Source organism: Apodemus sylvaticus, chromosome 1, assembly GCF_947179515.1.
Source record: "Apodemus sylvaticus chromosome 1, mApoSyl1.1, whole genome shotgun sequence".
Lineage (NCBI taxonomy): Eukaryota > Metazoa > Chordata > Mammalia > Rodentia > Muridae > Apodemus > Apodemus sylvaticus.
In genome coordinates this window covers 5,982,543-6,005,453 of record NC_067472.1, presented here as the reverse complement: position 1 = coordinate 6,005,453, position 22,911 = coordinate 5,982,543, and the positions used below count along the sequence as shown (strand labels likewise).

Sequence of the window (22,911 nt, the reverse complement as noted above, 5' to 3'; positions counted from 1 at the left end):
GAGGCATGCTTCACACACTGGTAAAGGCTCCCGTGGGATGCTGTTTGGGGAGGGAGAGCCGCGCTGATGGAAGAAGAGCTTGGGGGCTGTGGTGTCCCCAGGTGTGTTCACAGACATGGCACTGATCTGGGGGGGTGGAGCATTCTACATCGGCTGCCTGAGTCAGAGGCAGGATAATCAATGTGCTGTACGTATTAGTTTGTAGATAAAATATGAGTTTCAGATTAAGCAATCTATACCAGGAAGCATTTCCTTCCCAGCAGGAACTACTCCAGCCTCCCCCTCGAAGCTCAGACCTTCCTTTGGAGCCAAGTCTCCTTTGCTCATTTTATTTTGTTGCCAGTGTTCCGCCATGCTAGAGTGATCTGCATGGTACTCATGCTTGCTGTTGTACTCTTCCGTGGACAACAAGCCTGCTTAGCTAGGCACAGTCACCCATGCTCGTTATCCTAGTCCTCAGGAGACTGAAGTGTAATTGTGAGTTCAAAACCAGCCTGGGCTACATGATAAGACCCTGTCTCTATGCCCAACCCCCAGCTATAAACACAAAATAACAATCCCATGAAGGCAGGATTTTGCAGCTGTACCTTCAGTATCAGTAATTATTAATTACCTGATAATTATTATTACCTAGTAATTATTATTACCTGACCTGTTGTTGGGTCCTTTTAAAAGCCTTTGACTGAATGATCTGATACCTAAAATTTTCTGGGAAAACCTGATTTCTTGACTTCCGTCAGTCTTTGCTGTGGAGAATATCCCTTCAGAAGCAGCAGTGCCTCTATGTCCATCACAGTTGTCCACGTGCATTTTCTATTGGCCAGTAGATCCTGGAGCTGCCTTCGTATCAATACATTTGAATCTGTTTGCCTACAGACTTCCATTGTATGGAAGTGCTGTTGTTTAGTTACCAACCTAAACAGGTAAACTTTTCTGGTCTTTTGTATTTGAAACAATCCTTTGGCTTTATTGATGTTAATCCTAACATCTAAGACTGAACGGGCAGAGCTCTCACACTGTACACACACATTTGTTTAGCCTTTATGTCACAGCAGCAGCCTGATTAGGGAGATGTTATTGCCATTTTATAGACAAGAAGCCACCCAGGAGATAAGTAACACCCCCCCCCCCCCGCCCCCATAAGAGAAGACAGCACACCAAGAATTAGGCTCAGGGGCTAATAAACCCAAAATCCTTTAGGCTATATTCCACGCAACATTTCTAAAGCCCTCTGCTGAGCTGATAGTTTTCTACAGAATAAATCGATGGTAGAATTACTAGGGCAAAGGGCAAACATTTAAATTGTGGCAGAGGACAACTTCCCCTCTTAAGAGGTTGCCTCAAATTTACATTCTGCAATTAACGTTGCTTTTGTATTCTTTTGTTTCTGCTGATTTATGGGAGGGAAACAAGCAGGCACTTGTGTGTGTGTGCGCTTGTGTGCGTGTGTGTTTTGAAAAGCCTGACCTCAAGTGAATGTCTTGCTCCTGGCTTCAGGACTTCGCCTTGCTGCACACAGGGTTGAGATGCCTCCGCCCTTCTTTCCTTTGTCTTTATCTGACTGCTGAGTGTTTAGTGGGAGGAGTTAGCTCTTGGCCTACATTCAGGGTTTGATACTTTCTCTGTGTTACCTTCCAACAAGGCACACGCTTTTAAAAGTTTTATGTAATTGAGCTTGTCATTGTTTGCATTTCTGGACTTTAGTTTACATGTCCTTCTTGAGTCGTCTCCACCAGTGCTTTAATCTGAGTCTCTACAATCTCTCTCCAATTCTACAGTCTCTCTCCGATGATTCGTGCTTTCCTTTTTGTTATACTTGAAGACGTTGATCCATCTCCAACTTCCTTCATGGGAGTAAGTCAGTAATCAGCTTTCCCTATTTTCTGAGTGGCTAGTCGGTTATCCCAGTGCATTTATTATAAGTTAGGAAAATGTACTTTGACCTTAAGTGCTATTTAGTGTGTGTTTACAACACCTACAGAGTGTGTTTTGTGATTATTTTACTAAATAGATGTGTATACTCAGTAACCACTAGAAAACTTTCGTAGCTCATTGTGACTATTTCAGATGTGAATATGTGTGCCCTATCACATTATTTTTTCATAACTATTTGGATTCTGTGAATTTTACTTGTCTGGGTGTTTTTACGAATAGCTGTCAGGTGACCAGGCAAAGCGCATTGGTATCAGAGTCGTGGCACATGTATAGGTTTAAGGTCACAAATCTCAACTCTCTCAGGAATGTTTTTCCGTTCTCAAGATCTAGACTCTGACTCAGATCTAAAGTTGTTTCCTTGTTTAAACGTCATTACATTTGTTATTTGTGTGTGCCCTCACACATGCCATGTGCACGGGGGAAGTCAGTGATGTCTTCTGGGAGTCATTTCTCGATTCTCACCGAGTGGTTTCCAGGGTTTACTCTCAAGCTGTCGGCCTTGATAGTAAAAGTGCCTTTACCTTTTGGCCCATAGCACCGCCCCTAATGTTTGCATTTACTCCTGGAAATGCTCTTATTTTTCATGATGATTCTTTCGAGACAGGGTCTCTCTGTACCTCTGGCAGTCCTGGAGCTCACTCTGTGAACCAGGCTAACCTGGGACTCAGAGACCCGCCTGCCTCTGCCTCCCAAGTGCTGGATTTAAAGGTATTCACTACCACCTCCTGACATTGTCCATGAATTTTAAATTAGTTATTCATATGAAATATGGGAAACTGGTTTTCTGGTATGCTGAGTTTGTCTGACCACCTTATAGGACTGTGTCACAATTACAAAAGTAAACAGTACTAATGGGCTCTGTTTTCTTACAAGTTTTTTTGTTGTTGGTTTGCTTCTCAGCTTCCACTCTGTTTGAGACAGGAAATCACCATGCTGTCCAGGCTGGTCTCCAATTCCTGGTCTCAAATATTCTTCTTGAGTCTGTTCCATGAGCATACACCATCAAGTTTTGTCTTGCTTTTAGTGAAAAATGATGCCACACGCTGTACGTGATATGTATAAATACATGTTCATGTATTTGTATATGTCTTCTATCTCCTTCCTGTCTGTCTGTATGTCTGTCTATCTAAGGCAGGGTCCCTCAGTGAAACTGAACCTTACTGATTCAGCTAGATTGTGGTCAATCAAATCCCCAGAATCCTCCTGTCTCTGCTTCCCACAATCACATGCAACTTTCCCTCAGACATCTCTCTCAGTTGTCTGGAAATAGAACCCACCTTCATTCACATTAATGTAGAGGATATACCAACCTTTTAGACACACTAATGATACTGTTGGCTTACAGTGCCCTTTTGACCTTTAACCATTGCTTCCTCTGGAAATATAGGCTCTGTGGTTTAGAACTGAGAAAGTGGTCCTCCTGAGTTAAAGGGAAATAACAATAGAGGCTGAATTAGAAATAGGAAGCCCAGGTCAGAACTTTTATTCTCAGCTTCCTAATGACCCCTTTGGAGTCATGGGGACTCATAAGGCATGTGACATACATAGTCTGTAGGAGACAAAATAATCAGACCACAGTGTTAACTAATTGGGTATGAGAACTCGGGGGGAGGGGGGGAGGCTGGTCTCCATTGTAATGAACTTTCATTCACCACTAAATAAGCCCATACATGCAACACGAGAACAGAGGAACCAATTAAATATAAATGAACCTGGTCACTTTCTGGAATGCAGGATTTTTAATTTTATAGTCACAAATAGTCATTTTTATTTTTATCTATCATTTATTATATTGCAAATATCATAAACACAAATATTTACATATCATTATTGCATGGTAAATAATTAGTTCTCCAGGCATAGGAAACAAAGCTAGCTTGCCCTATCTTCTACAGTTTCTAAGACTCCAATAACATAGTGATTGTCAGCTAGACTTTGTATAGACAGTAAACTACAGACCACTTCTTTGCAGTTCTTTGAGCCTGGAAAAAGAGACTCAGTGTAACTGGTTTTCTTGTGTATTATAAAGACACCCTTCCCACCAGCTTCATACTCTAACTCATATTTTACCAAAATATTGATGTGAGAGGATTCTTCTTAAGGTTGGCTGGAGTGGTGTGTGTGTGTGTGTGTGTGTGTGTGTGTGTGTAAGCCAGAAGACAACCTCAGGTACCATTCATTGCTCAAGTACCATATACCCTGCATCTTGTTTTGTTTTGCTCCTTTCCATTAGAAAGAAGAATTAGAGTGAAGATTTTGAGTAGAATAGAGTTAGGGGAAAGACTCAGTACCAAAAACATGGGTATGGGCTTGTCATTAGAGGGAGAATCACATTTTGTTTGCTCTGGTCTGTCTGTCATCTATCTATCTATCTATCTATCTATCTATCTATCTATCTATCTATCATCTATTTCTCTTTGAGACACAGCCTCTCACTGTCCTGAAACTCACTAAGTGGACTGGGCAGGCTTGCCTTTGACCTGTGAGGATCCACCTGTCTCTGTCTCCTTAGCACTGCAGGGATTGTGAGCATGTGCAGCCACACCTGGCTTTCTTTTTCTAATTTGAATGCAGCATCAAGGATTTAGCTCAGGGTTTCATGCTTGTGCAGCAAGTAAGTACATGACCAGCTCAGTTATCTCCAAGCCAGTTTGTTGTTGTTTGTTCCTAAAAACAAAACAAACAAACAAAACCAGTGCTCACTATATAGCCCAATCTAATCTTGAACTTGTAGTCCTCTTGTTTTGGTTTACTAAATGCTTGAATCAGTACAGGTGTGTGCCATGGTGGTACCTGTGACTTTTTGGGGTCTAAGATTTGAAACTATTTAGAACAGGTTATCCTAAACTGGAAGAGTAGTTAGTTAGTTTAGAGTTTATTAGAAGTTTGGCATGGTATAGATACTGTAGGCACAGCAAGAAACAAAATAAAAGCTCCTATTCCTATAAGATTAGCTCAGAAGGGGCAGTGGATTACAGGGGCTGGGTCTATTTCAGATGATGCCCAACATTAGCAGAGAAAGTGGTCCATGAGGAGGAAGCAGCGCTCAGGAGGGCAAGCAGGGATGGTTGCGAGCAGTGCACAGGCCTGTTGGACCTGAGAAAGCTACAGGCAGTGAGATGAGCAGATGCACAGGCTCAAGGTGAGACTCAGCTGACAGGTGAGCTTCTGAACAAAGCGGAGGTGAAGCAAATACAGTCATTATCATTCAGGTTAGAATTATAATCTTATCTATGTGGATGTGTTTGTCTGTGTGAGTGAATACTACATGTGTGCAGCTGTCTGCAGAGGCCTGAAGAGGGCTTCAGAACCTTGAAGCTGGACTCACGGGTGGTTTTGAGCCCTTCCAAACCCTGTAGGTACAAGGAAGAAACTCAGGTCATTCACAGGGCAGAACATGCTCTTAACTACTGAGCCATCTCTCCAGATCCCCAAATACAATCTATTATTCATTTAATTTCAAAAATTATTTTGTGATGATAGTAATCCAACCCATACCTATGCACACAAATATATTTTACAAGAAAGAGACTTATCAAGGGAAAAAATGAACCTACAGACTTAACCTAAAAGATTCCCAATAGCCAACAACCCGGTGCTTGACTGACACTGTAGAGAGTGTCTCTCAAGATCTTCATTCAAATAAAATGAAACTTAATGAGTAAACGTTGCCCCGACTCCACAGAGGGGCACAGTCCAAGCAGCATTGGTCCAGGGGGCTTGTAAGGAGACCTGGAGGCAGGAGTTGTGTTTCAGTTAACATCCCAGACACGAACACTTTAGAAGCTAGGAAGTGAGTGGCTTTGCCTATGGCTGTACAGCCACACCACAGGAGGTGAGACCCAGCCATGCTGGGATATGGGTAGAGACATGCTGCTGCCACCAGGTCCAAAAGGAGAGGAAGCCATCCAGTTGGGGCACTCAGGTATAATGTGGTTCTCTCTGTGTTGTAGGAGGCCTGGACTGAATCTTCCAGGCACAGCATGACATACCTCTTCTCTTTTTTTTTTTCTTTTTGTTACTGTGATTGCAATTCTCCCTTTCACATTTTTCCCCACAGAGGTGTGACATTAATGTAAAGAACTAATGACACCACCCCAGTGCTCACAGGGGATTCGGGAAGGGACTGGGTTACAAGTACATGCACAGGACCCAGGATAAGAGAAGTGGTGGCTTCCCCGGTTTATTTGAGAACGTCTGGGGCCGTTTGTGGATTCTAAATGCTAGAATGGTAATCTTGGCATCCGCATCCAGTGAGGTTTCAACCCGTGTGCATATATGATTGTGCATATGAATATTCAGATACACATGGGAGAGTGCATATAGGTGTGCACAGACTCCAGGTGTGGTTTCTCAGGAGATGGCTACCTTATTTTCTGAGGCGGGTTCTGTGCTGGGACCTGTGCTTGGTGGAGAAGTAGCCTAGTGAGGCAGTGAGCTCCAGGGACCGGCCTATCTCTGCCTCTCTAGTATTAGGACTATAAGTATGTGCTACCACAACCCAATTTTTACATGGGTTCAGGGGATAGAACTCGTGTTTGTATAGCACGAACTAATTCTGCTGGGTGTTTTGTTACAATTTTGAAACAACGTAAGAGCAGCAGGGAAAACCATTGGAAATTCTGTGAATCTTCCAGAGTTGGGAGCTCAGTCAGCAAGGAAGACATTTCTGCTGGCAGACACAGACTCTTCAGTACCGTCAGCTCACCAAATCCCTTGCCAGCATAACCAAGGTCCTCTCATTCTCTTCGATGTGTAAATCTGGCCAATGTTTGTAGTGCCATGGGCAGATCACTCTCTTTATAGGCAATATGATCAAAGTATGTCTGGAAGAACCAGCCAAATACAGGCAGACTGCGGTTCAAATGGCAGTAGATGTGCTCTTATTAGTCTCTTTACAGCTTCCTACTAACTGAAACTGAGGGTCTCTCTTCTCTCTCTTCTCTCTGTCTCTCTGTCTCTCTCTCTCTCTCTCTCTCTCTCATGATATCTAGTGCTCTGGGTTATCTAAGGAGGAAAAATTTGACAACCTAGTGACTCTGGGCCCATGTGACTATGTGGTAACAATTAGCTGTGATTGACAGCATTTGCCCCCTCCCAGTGGGTTACCTACCAGGCCACTGCCCTCCCACCACTTGCACTCCTACCACACCCACACCACTGAACGGAAACTTCATCTTCAGACCCTGCTTTGAAGACAGAGTTTGTACATCTCCCATTTAAGGTCAGCTTGCCCTCTAGAGTAGATGGCAACATTCTTGGTGCCTCAGATTTGTTCCTGCTGTTGAAAGATGTCAGGTAAGGATCTGTTTATTTGCAGGTGAGCTTGGGACAAAGGGAGAAACCCCAGGTGATAAAATCCAGCTTAGCTAACAGCCATGCCCCAGCCCAGGAGAGGACTGAGGCCCAGGAGAGGGCTGAGGGGCAGGTAGGGACAAGTACTGACTAGATTTCTAACTGGCTTTCTACTTGCTGCCAAAGCCACAAGTTTCCCTGGTACTATCTCCCTTTCATTCTGGATTGGAATAGCTGTCCTAAAAATGATGACCTAGCTGGCTGTTCTTACTTTGGCTCTTGGAGGCCCTCATAGCTGGACAAGCCCAGGTATAGCTGGATTGCCAAGCCCCAACTGTCAGAACCCTGCCAGAGAATCATGATTGCTCCTTAACGTTCCATACCCCAGCTTAGGTAATACCTGGCTCCTGTTTCTCTTTTATTTTCTACCCCTGGATTCAATGTGGAAGGCATGGCATTTCAGAGCTGATGTCTAAGCCTCTGGAGTTTAGTTTTCCTCTATAAAATGGAAAGTAACCACCCTATAGTTAGGCAAGGGACCAGCCCTGAGAACAGGGATCTGGAGTTCTTTATTGCCCCCCAAAAAACCCTCCTCCCTAATATCTTAAGGCTATTTTGGACTGGAATGAAGAATTGCCTTCATTGAAGAAGGTTCCAGATGCCAACACAAAACTCTAAGCATAGCTAAGATCTTGATCTGACAAAGGTTTTTTTATTGGGCTTGTTTTGCCCCTTTGATTTTGAGTAGGAACGATTGACCTGGACTCTGAGATGCCGCTCTGCTGTGTGTTGTGGTCAAGTTTGAAGAATGCAGATCTGGAACTTCATTTGCTGTGATCTGTAAGGCCCCAGATATTCGGTTCCTGAGCCTAGAGACAATAAGAAAACAACTAGGTGTATGATAACTCTTTTTAGAGAAGGAACAACAAAAACCAGGGTGTGGACTCAGAAAAGTCACTCCCTCCCCCTCTCCTTAGAAGCTTCCTTCATATTCTTTTCTGTGAAACAGTACTTCATGATGTTGGTATCCACCTCTGCTCAGTGCTGGGGGCATGACTGGTTTTTATTGACTGCTATTAGCCTATCCAAGTCTGAGACTTACCAAAGGACAGACAGACAGAAAGGCTGGCTCACTCATGGGGTGGCTGAAATGCTCTGAGCAGCTACGTGAGAGGAAGCTTGTGTGCTCCAGTTCCTTCAAGAGCCTTTCCTGGCCCAAATCCTATTTGTTCGTCCGTGTTGAGTACGTTCTTGACAACCTTTCTCTGTACCTTCAATGTGACTCTCAGGAGAAATGGTTCCCTGGGACTTCTGCGATGGGGGTGTGGGATACAGGAGCTTGCGTCTAGTCATGCTTAGTTACCCACTTGGTGCTTCAGAACAGAAAGCAACAAGCGGAGCCTATCTGGCCAGCAGGAAATGTCTTCCGTGCAGGATGACTGATTTGTGAAAGCTGTGACGTCGTCACCTCTATAGAGGTCCTTTCTGCCTAGTTTATGCCAGGGGAGCCCAGGCGGAAGAGCTGGACTCTGCCTGAGCAGGGGAAGCTGTCTGGGCATTCTCCCCTACTATGCTAGGTGGCAAGGTGGCCTTCTAGGCTCTGTGGGCCATAAACAAAGAGGCGGTTGGTTCTCGCAATTGGGAAATGATTAACTTGTCTTCTTTGATCCCTTCTGCCTTGTGTGAGGACGGTCAAGTGGCTGGGGTGGAGACTGCTTCCATTATTTTCGACATTGCCAAGGTAAACAGTGCAAGAAATTCTAGAGAAGCCTAGCTCTGTTCAGGGAGCATATGTGTGTGTGTGTGTGTGTGTGTGTGAGAGAGAGAGAGAGAGAGAGAGAGAGAGAGAGAGAGAGAGGAAGAGAGAACGAGAGAACATGTGTGAACCTCTATAAACAGAGTAAAACATAAAAATACACCCACGTCCTCTAACTTTTTCTTTGTTTCTTTTTTTTAAGGTCTGAATTTCCTGTTGGTATTCAGAAAGATGCTTTTTATTTTTAACTTCTTGTTTTCCCCACTTCCGACCCCGGCCCTGATCTGCCTCCTGACATTTGGAACGGCCATCTTCCTGTGGCTGATCAACAGACCTCAGCCAGTCTTACCTCTCATTGACTTGGACAACCAGTCTGTGGGGATTGAGGTAATGGTCTTCAGTTTGTCAGCCTTGACTGAGCACAAACTGCAATTCAAAACCTGTGTGTGTGTGTGTGTGTGTGTGTGTGTAACATATGAAGGTAAAGAACTGGCGAATTGAACCTTCAGTCTGCAAATGTAAATAAATGTCTTTTTCTAGCAAATTTCCCTTGAAACAAAATAAACCCTGTACTAGATGGTGGTCTGGATCATGGGTTGCTACTACTCCCCTTCCTATGCAGATGTAAATTGGATAGAGTTAAGATAGTTTTCAAATCTTTAACTAGGTAAGTTGTTTATAAAGGGCAGTTTACACATGCTCTATGAAACCTAAACTACTTACTGTCTAGCCATTTAGGAGACACTTGGCTAGGAGACCAGCTTCATGGAAACACCCAGTGTCTGAGATGGCAGAGAGGCTGCTTTCTTGAGTTCTGAGTTTCAGGTAATATTCGTCAGCACTGGTGGAAGCTGAACCAGGAACATTTCTCTGGCTTTCATTAAGATGCTCGACATCCCCCGACCTCTGAGACAAAGTCCCAAGAGTGCCTCACCGAGGGGAGGGGCAAGCAGCAGCCATTTTCATTCAGTTCCCTCTTCAGAGAAAACTGGCCTTGTCTATGGCCAGTTGACCCCTCCTCCTCTCCCCACAGCCTCCATCACCTACTCCACTTACAGGCTGCCAGCCTGCAGCCTTCCTCTCAGCTGACTGACACTTGGCCTCTTGACCCCTCCACCTTCCACATCTCCTTCAGTGATGCATCTTCCTATTCTTGGGAAAGTCATCCCCAGTCATCTCGGCTCCTCCCTCTCTGCTTTTATCGGTTCCTTCCACCATTTTTGATTCCCCTAAAGCATGGGACCCTCTGTAAGGAGCAGGCAGTAAATTGTGGAGGTTTTATGGGCCACATGCACCAGGAGCTGCCTCCACTTAATGCTGTTAGTGAGTAAAAGCACCAACAACATGTAAATAAGTGATCAGAACTGTGTTCAATAAAAGCTTCTTCATAAAAAGTAACAGGCAAGACTCAGAGAGTTAACCACCAACTCTGATTCTACATAACTCACAGCTGAGAAGACCTCTGTTTTTGCTAGTGGAATGCTCAGTGGATTAAGATGCTTGCTCTGTGAGCTGGAGACCTGAGCTCAATTCCCAGAAGCTGTGGGAAGATGGAAGAAGAGAACCAGCCTCACAGAGTTGTCCTCTGCCTCCCATGTCCTGTGCCGTGGTGTGCACGGAATAATGATTCTGACACAATAAATTAATTTAAAAATGTCTGTAAAGGTATGACACCCAGTTCTGACATCAGTAAAATTCAATTGTGACAAGCTCTCTGGTTATGAGTTATAGTTCTCTCTCTACATGCTCAGGAGTCCACACACATACACATAGACATGTACATAGACTTTCACACACGTGTATGTGTATGAGTATGCACATGTAAATTACATGACCATACCACAACTTTAGGTGACATTGACTGGGGCTGCTGAGATAGTCAGTGGGTAAAGGTGCTTACTCCATGTGTTCAATCCCCTGGGGCCTGAATAAGAGAGAGAGAGAGAGAGAGAGAGAGAGAGAGAGAGAGAGACCAAAAGGAGGGAGCTGAGAGAATTACAGCACCTAGGGGGAGGCTAGGGAATGAGAGGCCTGGGAAAGGGGATCTGGTAAAGCAGGCCAGAGCTGAGAGTGTCCAGGCGGATGCCTTGGGAGGGCAGAGGGAGCTGGAGAACACTACAGTGAGGAATTGTTATGAGTGTGTGGAGGGGAGGAGTAGCTGAGAAAGGGGACTCTAGAATTTGGGGTGAAATTTGATGGACAGCAGGAGCCAGCAGAAACAAATCATCTGCACACACAACAGTCAAATCGCTTACAAAAGGCTTGGTTTAGAGAGGCCAAGTTCCTTGGAAGAGAACTTCTAAATACCAATCCAGGTTCCAGCACCAGATGAATGAAAAAAGGAATAAAAGGAGGGGCATTATTGCTTCCTTGGCTTAGAGGAGAAGAAGGTTTATACCAGACGGAAGGGAGAGCATAGCAAGGCAAGGACATCTGGAAGAGTCCAGAGGAAATCTGACCCTGAGCTGGGCCATGTGGGGAGGGGAAGAGGAAGAGCCAGACCAAGAGGCCAGGAGGTAAAGGGTAGATGAAAATGGTCTGGTAACCAAAAATGGCTGGAGAATATAGGGGAGGGCAGCTGGAAGAGCACCCCAGCCTCTGGGCTGGAGAATTAAGGTTAGGGGGCAGGGCATGTCAGCCAAACCCTGTAACAGGTAGGGACTGAGTGGTGTTGGGAGAATATGGCTGGAGGTTTGCTTTGAGATGGCAGAGACATCAGCCATTTGTCCCAGGTTTGAGACCTAACAGGGCCCACATGGGAGGAGATGAGAGCCACCTCCAGGTAGCCTTCTGAGCTCCACATGTGTGCTACGGGCACACATACCAACACATACACGCATGCATGCAATAAGTACGTAAAAACATTGAGCATGGAAGAAGGAGGAGCTCCCAGTGCTGTGCTCTGCCTCCCCAGAGGTAACTATCAGCTGTTGGAAGCTGCTGTGTGCTTGGGAATTCAGTATATTGATGGGGCAGCCATGGGCAATTATCCACACACCACTGCACTGCTCTTCTCTCACACTCCTGTGGACTCAGGTCCCAGGGAATTTCCAGTTCCTCCAACTCCAAAAGGTAGTACAGGAATGTAGCAGACAAAGGCGAGCATTCCTCAGGAACCGGTGAAGCCAGTTTCCCTCTAACAAAGGAGCCACTCACCCTTATCACTGGCAGAACCCTAGGCTGCCTGTAATACTTATTAGCACCTATTAGCATACCAAAGCCCAAGCTAGGCCTCCAGGAACCCTCACACTGATAGGTGCCTCTTACACCTCCCAGACCACATGCTGCATGCTAGGGTCCTATAGCCTCTTACTCTAGACTCCCTCCAGCTCACCCCCTTCCTTCTCCTTAGAAGCCTGTTTTTATCTGCTCTCTCTGTCTGCCTGTCTGTCTCTCTTCAGGTCCCTCCCTCCACGGCCTGGCTCTGATCCTCTCATAGCCAAGGTCCAGTCTGATGGGCATGGTCATCTATTTGTCTCTCTGCTCTGGATGCTTCCAGATGCCTCTGGTTTTTCTGTCTCTCATCTACAATTAAACACACACACACACACACAAACCCACCTTCCCCTTAGCAAAATGATGGCGAACTCATGTCCTCAGTTTATATAGATTCTGAACTTAAAAAATAAAAAAGACATGAAAGGAGGAATTAGGGAAAGATGTGGAAATAGGAAAACTCAGAGAGGGTAAGGGGATGGGTGTTATATACATGAATGAAAGTTTCAATGAACAAATTTAATTTTAAAAGTTGACTGAGGAAGATACTGTCTCGGTGGTTTCAGAAGTCAGCCCATGAAAGTTTTGGAGTGGAGAGAAACTCACACTGGGTCTTGTGTTCTAGGGAGGAGCACGGAGGGGCGCTTTCCAGAAGAACAATGACCTAATGCTTTATTACTTCTCAGACGCCAAGACGTTGTATGAAATTTTCCAAAGAGGACTTGCTGTGTCTGGTAAGCCTGGTCACTTGGCCTTGTCTGAAAGACACCCCGGCTGGCTTTGGTTCTTCTTGGTTCTCCCTAACTGTCTTCTAAAGCCACAAAGAGCCACAGGAAACAGAAGAGTCCTAAAGCATCATGTCAGAATGAGGGCTGCTGGGAAGAGCGCAGAATCAGCTTGGCCACTTCAGGTTTCGGTGCACTCTGCTCTCTAAAAGGGCTCTCAGCACAAGAAGACACGGCCTGCCCAGGCTGGAACCAGTGTGCTGTAGGCAGGTGTTTGGACAGCTCGATGATACACATTACGTTTGTTTACAGAACACCTTTTGATAATATATTTCCTTGCGGTAAATACAAATAAACAACCTGAGTCAGGATCAACAGTGGGAACTTGGAGAAGTTCTAGGCTCTGGCCCGACTCCTGCATCTAGCTGCTGCGTTTAATGTCACATGAAGTAGTCATCCGCGGGCCTCTAGAACACAAAACAAAACAAAACACCACACAGGCTTTGTTAAGTTCGTTTGGAACGAATGATACTGTTGAGCCCAGTGCTCGCCCGCCCAGCCTCCTTCCTACCGGCCTGGCTGGCTGCTCTTGCGCCTTTTATCTCCCCAGCAGCACTCTGACTGGGGTCAGTCTGCCTGTGTGGTGATTATCTCTTCCTCCCTTTCTATATATCAACAGCCTTCAAGAAAACCTACCTCTGCAGCAGCTATACACATGTTATCTATGCAGCCTACTAGCTAATTACTGTTACTCTCCATCTTAAAGATTAGGAAATGGAGACTCCAAGGATTAAGGACACTCATAAAGTCAAGGAAGTAGAAAGGGTTAGTACTTCAGCCCAGCCAGTGGTCAGGATGCAGTTTGATGATTCTTTTAGGTAAATTGGTCAATATTTTAACAAAAATATATATTTCTTATTAGTAAAGATTTGTTTTTTAGCTTTTCCTTTAAAAATTGGTAGCTTGTTTTTAATTTTCATTTTGAGTATCCGCTGTACATGATACTATTATATAAGGACACTGAAGGGGCTTAAAAAGATAGGATGGGGGTTAAGGGAGTGTGGCATGGCGGTGTGGGGGAATGGGGTGCCCAAGCAGGCCCTTGTCCAGGCACCTCTTCTCCCTGAGGGAAGACACATACACACAGGCATGGTATAGAATAGAGTTTATTCAGGGTAGAGGATGGGAGTTAGTGGTAGAGAAAGGCAGAGACAGAGAGAGAGAGAGAGAGAGAGAGAGAGAGAGAGAGAGAGAGAGAGTAGAGAAGCGGAGTGGAGGCCGGCCATGGCCACGTGGAGAGAGGTGGGAAGGAGAGCCCAAGGGGCAGAGAGGTGAGAGTATGTGGGAGAGCATGTGGGAGAGCAGAAAGAGCAAAGAGGGAGAGGAGGGGCAAGTATCTCCTTTTATAGTGGGCCAGATCTATGAGGCAGGGCATACCTGGCTATTGCCAGGTAGGTGTGGGGTGAAGCTTAGACAGAATACCAACAGACACATTCATGCAAGTATATAATGTATATTAGCATTTCTTCCATTCTCCCTAAAATAAAGTTCAGAAATCAGTTCCTAACAAAACTAAACCACAGGACCAGCTACACTATTCCTGAATATTTACCTAAAGGACTCTAATTCAGCACACCACAGAGACACCCTCAAGCCAATATTTATTGTAGCACCATCATAATAGCTAAGGTATGGAACCAATCTAGGTGTGTAAGAATAGAGGAATGGATTAAGAAAATGTGGTATATATAATGCGGTATATATTTACCGCATATAATGTAAATGCATATATACATATATTATATATATATTGTTTGTATATAATATATATTTATTCTTTGTATATTTCTTATTCAAGGTAAATAGTAAATGTCTAAAATGACTTTAGATATTATTCAAAATGTGGACTTCTTGTGAGAAAATGCCTTTATAAGATAGGGCATGGGGGCTGGAGAGATGGCCCAGTGGTTGGGAGCACCGACTGCTCTTCTGAAGGTCCTGAGTTCAATTCCCAGCAACCACATGGTGGCTCACAACCATCTGTAACAAGATCTGATTCCCTCTTCTGGTGTGTCTGAAGACAGCTACAGTGTACTTATACATAATAAATAAAAAAATATTTAAAAAAAAAAAAAGATAGGGCTGCAGGCAAGCCTGAAGGCATTTTCTCAACTAGTGATTGATGAAGGAGGACCCATGTCTTTATGGGTAGTGTCCCCCTGGGCTGGTGATCCTGGGTGCTATTTAAAAAGCAGGATAAGGAAGCCATGATGAGCAATCCAACAGGAACCCTCCATGGCCTCTGTGTCGGCTCGTGTTTCCAGATTCCTGTTCTACTTGAGTTTCTGCCCTGCCTCTCCTCAGTGCTTATCTAGACAGTAAGTTAAAGCCCTTTCACCTCCAGGTTGCTTTTGGTCATGGTGTTTCATCACAGCAATAGAAAACTTGCTAAACGTAGTTACTTATTTACACTATATTTTTTTCTCTTTTGTTCAGTGTAGATTTTTATCAGCTACCTGCTTGGATTTACTCAAGACTATAGACAGCACATAAGACCCAGTATTTACATGAAGACACACCTATTAATTTTTATTTTAAACTTAGAGCAGACTCCATGCTATGGCTTTTAAAGTGCAAATTAGATTCATAATACATTACACAAATAGTTTATCAAACAATATAATTTTTTTCAGCCTTAGAAAAGATTGAAAGTTTTTGGTGTACAGGAAAATAAATGCATTTAGAAATAATCATATTACGTGAATCAAGTCAGTCCCAATAAAGCACGAGTCGTGTTTTCTCTCAGTGTGGTTCCTAGAGTCTATAGAGATATAAAATCATGTAAGGAAACTTTCCATAGGATGTCTCCACAAGAGCTGGTACTTAGCACTTCTGGATCTAAATCAGCATTTGTTTGAATTCCACGCAGATGACAAAAAGCAAATCAAACATTCAAGGCTTTACTTCTCTGGGTATAGTAGATGGCTAAAACTGCATTTCCTTTGTGGTTTCCTGCCTTTAGAAGGTCTACTAAGCACCTAGACTGTTTGCTTTTCTTCCAACTAAAGCCAAGGCATTCTGCATGTTATATGTGACTGAGAAGACATTTCATTCAGGACCTTTTGAAAAATATAAATTAGAATTCAAGTGGTAAGGCTAATATGGCTTATGCATGCAGGCTTATGAACCAGTTGGCCTACTGCCGTAGAAGAAAATGACCGTTCTGATGTTATCTGGGGTTGAATACATCAACCAGTCCTTTTGACTCCCAGACTCATCTGGGAATATTGGTTAAAATGTGTAGTCTCTGATTCAACTTTTTCCCCCCACTGGATCAGAATTCCAGAAAGTCAGACCTAATGATTCTTAAGATTCTTAGGACAAGTTCAAAAGAATCTGGGGATTCTGCATGCTCTTCAAACTACTTGGCCTGGGTGTTCACCTAGTCACAACGTGGTTCTCACCTGCACTCTTGGAAGGTAGCCATGCCTTAGAACCCTAGCAAGGCCAAGTTGAGTAAGTTAAACAAGGTAGGAGGTAGCTTGCAAGCAAAAGCTGATGGAGCGTGGAACTTAATGAGATCTGAGCTGTTGCCCTTTGGGCTAATTATTTGACTTGCTTCCTGGCCAGGGTTCTCTGCTGGCAGTTTTATTAATCAGCAAGTAATGAGAAGGTGTGAGAATCTTCTCCACAGCCACAGATTCCCCCTCTTATTAGGTGAGCTTCAAGTCGGCCCAGTCCAGTCCTTCATAGTTCTTAGGCCAATGGGGATGACAATAGTGGGGAAGAACAGGTTTGTGCCTGCTGGGGCACATGCATTCAATCAACGGTAGCTATCATTAGTAACTAATTTCAGGACAAGGGCTCTCTCTGGAGGCCCAGAGCATCAGTGGCTGTAGTCAATGGGCAGACCAGAACTTGCCACACTCCAGGGAATATTTTCCCTGAGGTTTTACTTCTGGACCTTTCCTGTAGCTGTTTCAGCAAGAAGTCAGTGGTGGAGTTCCCCTTAGGCAGTCTCCTCAGCCTTTAATCTTATCTCCCTAACGGAAGTAGCTATCTCTTTCCTTCTTCTCTTCCTTCTTCCTTCATCACACAGTTGAGAAGTTCACACAGTTGAGAAGTTCATGCATTTGCCCCTGGATCTCAGCTACGATTCCCTTGCCAAGCCCTGAATTGCTCCCAGATCTGCTCTTCACTCATTCTTTCGTGTCTTATTTGATGGTGCTGAGGCCTGAACCCAGTGCCTGGCACATGCCAGGTCTATGTTCTGCCACTGAGCCAAACTCCCAGAATCCCCAGACATGTTCTGATTTTAAGGTAGGCCAAGTGGTTTGGAGGTTTATAAGCTGGATTCTTTTACTGACCAGTGTAAGACACAAATTTGGGGAAAATATTGAAGGCAGACAGAGTCTTATCTAAGACTCCACATCTTAAAAGACCTGCTCATAGAAACAAGTGTGTGTACAGCTGACTCATGAGATTAGATAAAAATGTAAAAATATGGGAAAGATCCATCTTCATTAGTTGTTGAAACAAATGAAAGTAATAACTTTTCAGATGTATAAAGCCAGAAATCAGTTTTAAACAACACAATTTACATCTATGTGCATGTGTTAAAACTCAATTGGCTGCTGGGTGGTGGTGGTACACGCCTGTAATCCCAGCACTCTGGGAGGCAGAGGCAGGCAGGCGGATTTCTGAGTTTGAGGCCAGCCTGGTCTACAGAGTGAGTTCCAGGACAGCCAGGTCTATACAGAGAAACCCTGTCTCGAAAAGACCAAATCCAAAGAACCAAAAACAAACAAACCAAACCAAAACTAACCAAAACAAAACAAAACAAAACAAAACTTAATTGGTTGCACAAAATAAATGTTTACAACCATTTGGCCAAGCTCAGCGCCGAGTGCCACAGTCCCAGCCCCTTCTACCCTAGCTTGTTTCCTATTGCTGTGATAAAAGTCGTGGCCAAAAGGTAGAGGCGAAGGAAGGGGTGCTTTGGCTTGTCACTCCCCTTTCCTAGTTGGTTACTGAGGCAAGCCAAGGGTGAGACCTCACGGAGGAAGCACAGGTAAGAACCGTGGAGACGGCTGCTTACCTGCCTGGGTTTTATACACGCCAGGTTTACCCGCTCAGGAATGGCACCACCCACGGGCAGGGCGGGGGTATCTAACACTCTTATTTCACACTAAAGAACAATGTTTAAGGAAATACTCTAAATTGAAATGATAAATTTGACAATATTTGCCATAGCATTATTTAGAAAGACCAAGGCACTTGAAACCATTATATAGACCCACAATGAAATAAGTCAACTACTGTAGAGTCCTTTGTCTGATGGCTGTTGACATGCTACAGAGAAAAATAGCATGGAAATGTTTTATAACAAACTTGGAGAGGAAGTACCAAATTTTTCTGTTTATACTAAATAGGTAGATGAGTACTTCTGTACAGAACCATGGATAAGAACAATGGAAGGAAAAGTATTAATATTGTAAAAGTAATGAGGGTGATTCGTATTTTGATTTATGTTAGCATATTTTTATTATAGAGATGCTCGTTTTTTTCTCTCTCTCATTCAGTACAGGCTGTGTTTGTTTATATGTGCAGCTTATTTGATTCATGTTACCTGGGCTTGTCCTTATTGGTGGCTTGAATGCCCATCTTATCATGGTAGCCTCAGAATCAGTACTGAACTACTCTGTCTTATAATATTTCCTAAATGTTTGCCCTTGAATTTCATGTACCCCAGAGAAATTCAGATTCTTGCTAGATTTAGCCTGTGTATCTTGGCCTTTTCTGGGTTTTCTTTTCTCTTCTCTGATCTAAAGGATTTGCAGCTAGAACTGATTTGCTTCCAATGTTTTATGCTTTAGACAATGGACCTTGCTTGGGATACAGAAAGCCAAACCAGCCCTACAAGTGGATATCCTACAAACAGGTCAGTCAAGCTCAGGCTTTAGGAATGTCTTTACTTGTGCGCCACGAGCTGCTTTGGTCTCTTTTTTATCTTGACCTCTTCTCCCTGACCCCTTATTCTCTCTTCTAGGTGTCTGACCGAGCAGAGTACCTGGGCTCCTGCCTTTTGCATAAAGGATATAAGCCATCACAGGACCAATTTATTGGCATCTTTGCTCAAAATCGGCCAGAGGTACCATGCTGAAGCTAACTAAATAAACTAATATCCCCTAATACATCATTCTGACCCTTGATGATGATTTACCCAAGCCATGTAAAGATTCCACAATGCTTATTCTTCTAGTCTAAAAGAGCTGGGCTTCCAAGCCTCCTTAAATCCCTGCTGAGTGTCTGCTGCTCTAGTCTGTGTGGTTGGACTTCAGTGTGGATCATTTAAGTCACTCTGATCTTCACATGTGGAAAATAAAGACTTTATGAGCAATGGCTCCACAAAATCTTGAAGGTGTTGGAGAACAAGACAAATCAGTGTTAGAATTAGACTTTGTACTTGACCTGGCAAACCAATACACCTGTGGCTATTGAGTCCGGCCATTATCATCTTTCCACAGTGAGCTGAAAGCAGATGCCACACACTAAGATGGTTGAAAATAATCTTAATCCCAAGTTCCAAAAAAGTCAGCAGGTCCAATGTCCTCAGAAAGAGCCTTTGTAGGGCTCATGTATTTGCTAGAGCCATTCCTTTAGTCGGGTTTTCAAATTAGTCCTGAAAAGCACTATTTACCCCAGTGTGGGAGCTACAGTATGAAAAAGTGACTTTATTTAGTCTGGGAACTTAACCTCAAACCTAGTGTATCAGTCAGTCTTCCATGACTACCAAAGTGAACCTTAAGGTGCCCACAGTAGAGTTTCTCCTGATGCATCATCTCCCAGTGATATGCAGGTGGCTATCTTTTCACTATGCCTCCCCTTCTATCTTTTCTCTGAGCACATACATCCCCAGGGTATCTTCATCTCTGGATTATGGCTATATTCTTATGTTCATATTTAACTTTAAATCATATTGAGGATTAGAGTTTCAACATGAATGTGGGTGAATGAGGTGGCAGTATATAAGATAGTGTGCCAGTTATGAGCAATGGATCTCTATGTGACAGTCCTATGCTTATGTGTGGGCATACTGGCATGGCTTTTTTTCTTTGTTAATTTCCACTGTATTTAGATGTATTTTTTTATATCAAATATTAGCAATCCTTTGAAGTTCTGTCCAGCTTCCCTAGCTTCCTAGGAACAGATGATCTTGACATTTACTCTTGAAAGGGGTCTCTGCCTCTCACAGTCTCTAAATGCTTTCCACATCTCTTATGGGTGAAATGATCACTCTTTTCTTTTGTGTGCTGGTGTACCTTGGTTTTATGGTTACTTTTGTGCATATCTTAACACTTACTTATTTAAATAAATGTACCTTATAGCAGGATAAGTGACAGTCTCTATGACCATTCCTAAAGGTTTTAAAAAATAAGCATACTAAATAAGTATTTGTTAGTTGAATATCTGAATCAAAGTCAACTTTGATTTTTTGATTTGACTTTGCAAAGTCAATAGTTGAATATGCTCTTCAAAGTCAACTTATGGTACTTAACTTGAACTTCTTCTCTGCAGTGGGTCATCTCTGAGTTAGCCTGTTACACATATTCCATGGTAGCTGTCCCTCTGTATGACACGCTGGGAGCAGAAGCTATCATCTTTGTCATCAACAGGGGTAAGTTTTTACTATTTTTTATAATTTTATTCTTTCTTAATGCTGAATAATTCTTCAATTTTCATTTATTTTTTCTTAGTTTTCTGATATTATAGTATTTAGAATAGCATTTACACAGAAACGACAAAAAAATCCCTGAGGTATGCGTAGATAAGAGGTTCAGAAAAATTAAAATGGCATAGGATAGTTTAGAGGCAGGACTACTTTGAATACATAGAATAGAAAGAAGCCTGCATGCAGTAGGCTTGCCTAAGTCACAGTATAAGCATAGGGATTATTTCCTATTCCTTTGATAGTTTGAAATCTTAGTTCAGTCTATGTAAGCAATATGCACCAATATGCACATAAATGTGTAGAACTGTTAGACAAATGAGACCAGGTTCAACTGGCAACAGCATGCTTTTAATAATCTATGGGAGTGTCTTTTGTCTCTGCAATGGTAGGCCGAGTTATCTCAATGATGTCATCTTAGTGATGACATTGAGAATCATAAATTCATAAATTCTGCCTTCTAAAGATTCCATTTGCACTTGTCTTCCACATCTGTTCCTTGCTCTGCAAAGCAGCAGCAGGAATATACCCAGGAGACAATATTGGAATAAGTTTTCTTAAACAAAAGGATTTATACAGTTCTAGACACTAAAATATGCTACACAACAGCGAAACATTAGAAAATAAAAGGGCTGGTATTTCAGCTAAACTCATTGTTTTTCTTTATCCTTTTTATAGTCAATAGAGTATTTCAGCTTAAACTCTGTAAATCTCATTTACAGATGCACTCTCATTCAGGAACCTACTGGTTTTGACATTTAACACCTACCCTATTCTTTTTCAAAGAGCCATGTATTTAACAGAATAGGGTGGTGACTTCTGGCTTGGTTTCTGCTTTTAGCTGATATTCCTGTGGTCATCTGTGATACACCCCAAAAAGCAACAATGCTAATAGAAAATGTGGAAAAGGGTCTTACACCAGGCCTGAAGACAATCATCATCATGGACCCTTTTGATGACGACCTGATGAAAAGAGGAGAGAAGTGTGGAGTTGAGATGTTATCCATGCATGATGCTGAGGTATGAGTCAAAACCAGCTTGCAGTTAGGTAATTTATCATTATGAGCAGGAAGCATACCATCTACATAAAAGCATATAGGGCCATTGTTGTTCAAGGATAGTACACACAAACCAGACTCAGAAGCCTGAAGAACAATTTCTCTGTCAAGTACAGAACTCATGACATAGATGGAAAGATATCCTTGGCTAGTTGTATAGCCTTCTGAGTATAGAATGTATGGATGGAGAAACTCAAGGATGTTTGTGAATCTGGTCCTTGATGCAGGTTGCCTGAGTTCCTGTTCTAGTTATTCACCTGTTACAAGCCACATCTCTCCCTAGCTATAAATGGAAGGTTAAAGTGGTCCTAATCTCACAGATACATTGGCAAGGATTAAATGAATTAGTGTATGTGAATTCCTCAGGAAAATGACTAGCATAGCATAAATCCTGGCATAGTTATGATTTATATCATCCAAGAAAGGTTTAATTTTGGTCTTAGATGATTGGACCTTAATGGTGATAATGGGCTGGTGAGATGGCTCAGCAGTTAAGAGCACTGACTGCTCTTCCAAAGGTCCCGAGTTCAATTCCCAGCAACCACATGGTGGCTCACAACCATCTGTAATGTGATCTGACACCCTCTTCTGGTATATCTGAAGACAACTACAGTGTACTCATATAAATAAAAAAATCTTTAAAAAAAAAAAAGAAAGAAAAGAAAATGGTGATAAGCTGGAGATCTGACTTCTTTAGATTAACATTCTTGAGAAACTTCTGTTTTTCCCTGATGCTTCCATTGTATATCAACATTGGTTTATGGGTTAAGTTCCAGGTTGGAAACTAGGAGGTTGAGAACAGGGGAAGGAAGAGCTGACTTTGTCATAAGTCTGTCCATCTTCAATTACTCTTTCTTTTTCTTGATTTCCTGTGCACTTAGAATCTAGGCAAAGAGAACTTCAAAAAACCAGTGGTAAGTGTTCTTCCTGAATTTGAGTTTTGTATAGTCTACTCTTGGTTCAACGCAGACTAAATATCCTTGTGTTCCTCCTCTATAGCCTCCAAACCCAGAGGATCTAAGTGTCATCTGTTTCACCAGTGGAACTACAGGTCAGTGCCTGTGACACTTTGACAGAGCTCCCAGGGAGCCAGAAACAAGGCTAAGTCCTGTCCCTGTGTGCTCACAACCTGAGCCATTTATGAATGGCTTCCCAGATAGAAAAACACGAGCAAAAAGAAACAGATCCTTCTGAATA

General features: G+C 43.1%; 1 protein-coding gene across 1 annotated transcript in view; it reads left to right on the top strand.

Moving 5' to 3' along the window:
* Acsl5 (acyl-CoA synthetase long chain family member 5) overlaps nt 1-22,911 on the top strand; it is a 44,863-nt gene that overhangs the window by 7,024 nt on the left and 14,928 nt on the right. The window contains exons 2-9 of the mRNA XM_052183524.1: nt 9,189-9,373; nt 12,828-12,936; nt 18,804-18,868; nt 18,977-19,078; nt 20,506-20,605; nt 21,498-21,676; nt 22,596-22,628; nt 22,714-22,765. Of these exons, the coding sequence (XP_052039484.1) occupies nt 9,218-9,373; nt 12,828-12,936; nt 18,804-18,868; nt 18,977-19,078; nt 20,506-20,605; nt 21,498-21,676; nt 22,596-22,628; nt 22,714-22,765 (796 nt within the window). The 5' untranslated portion in view covers nt 9,189-9,217. The remainder of the gene's footprint in view (nt 1-9,188; nt 9,374-12,827; nt 12,937-18,803; nt 18,869-18,976; nt 19,079-20,505; nt 20,606-21,497; nt 21,677-22,595; nt 22,629-22,713; nt 22,766-22,911) is intronic.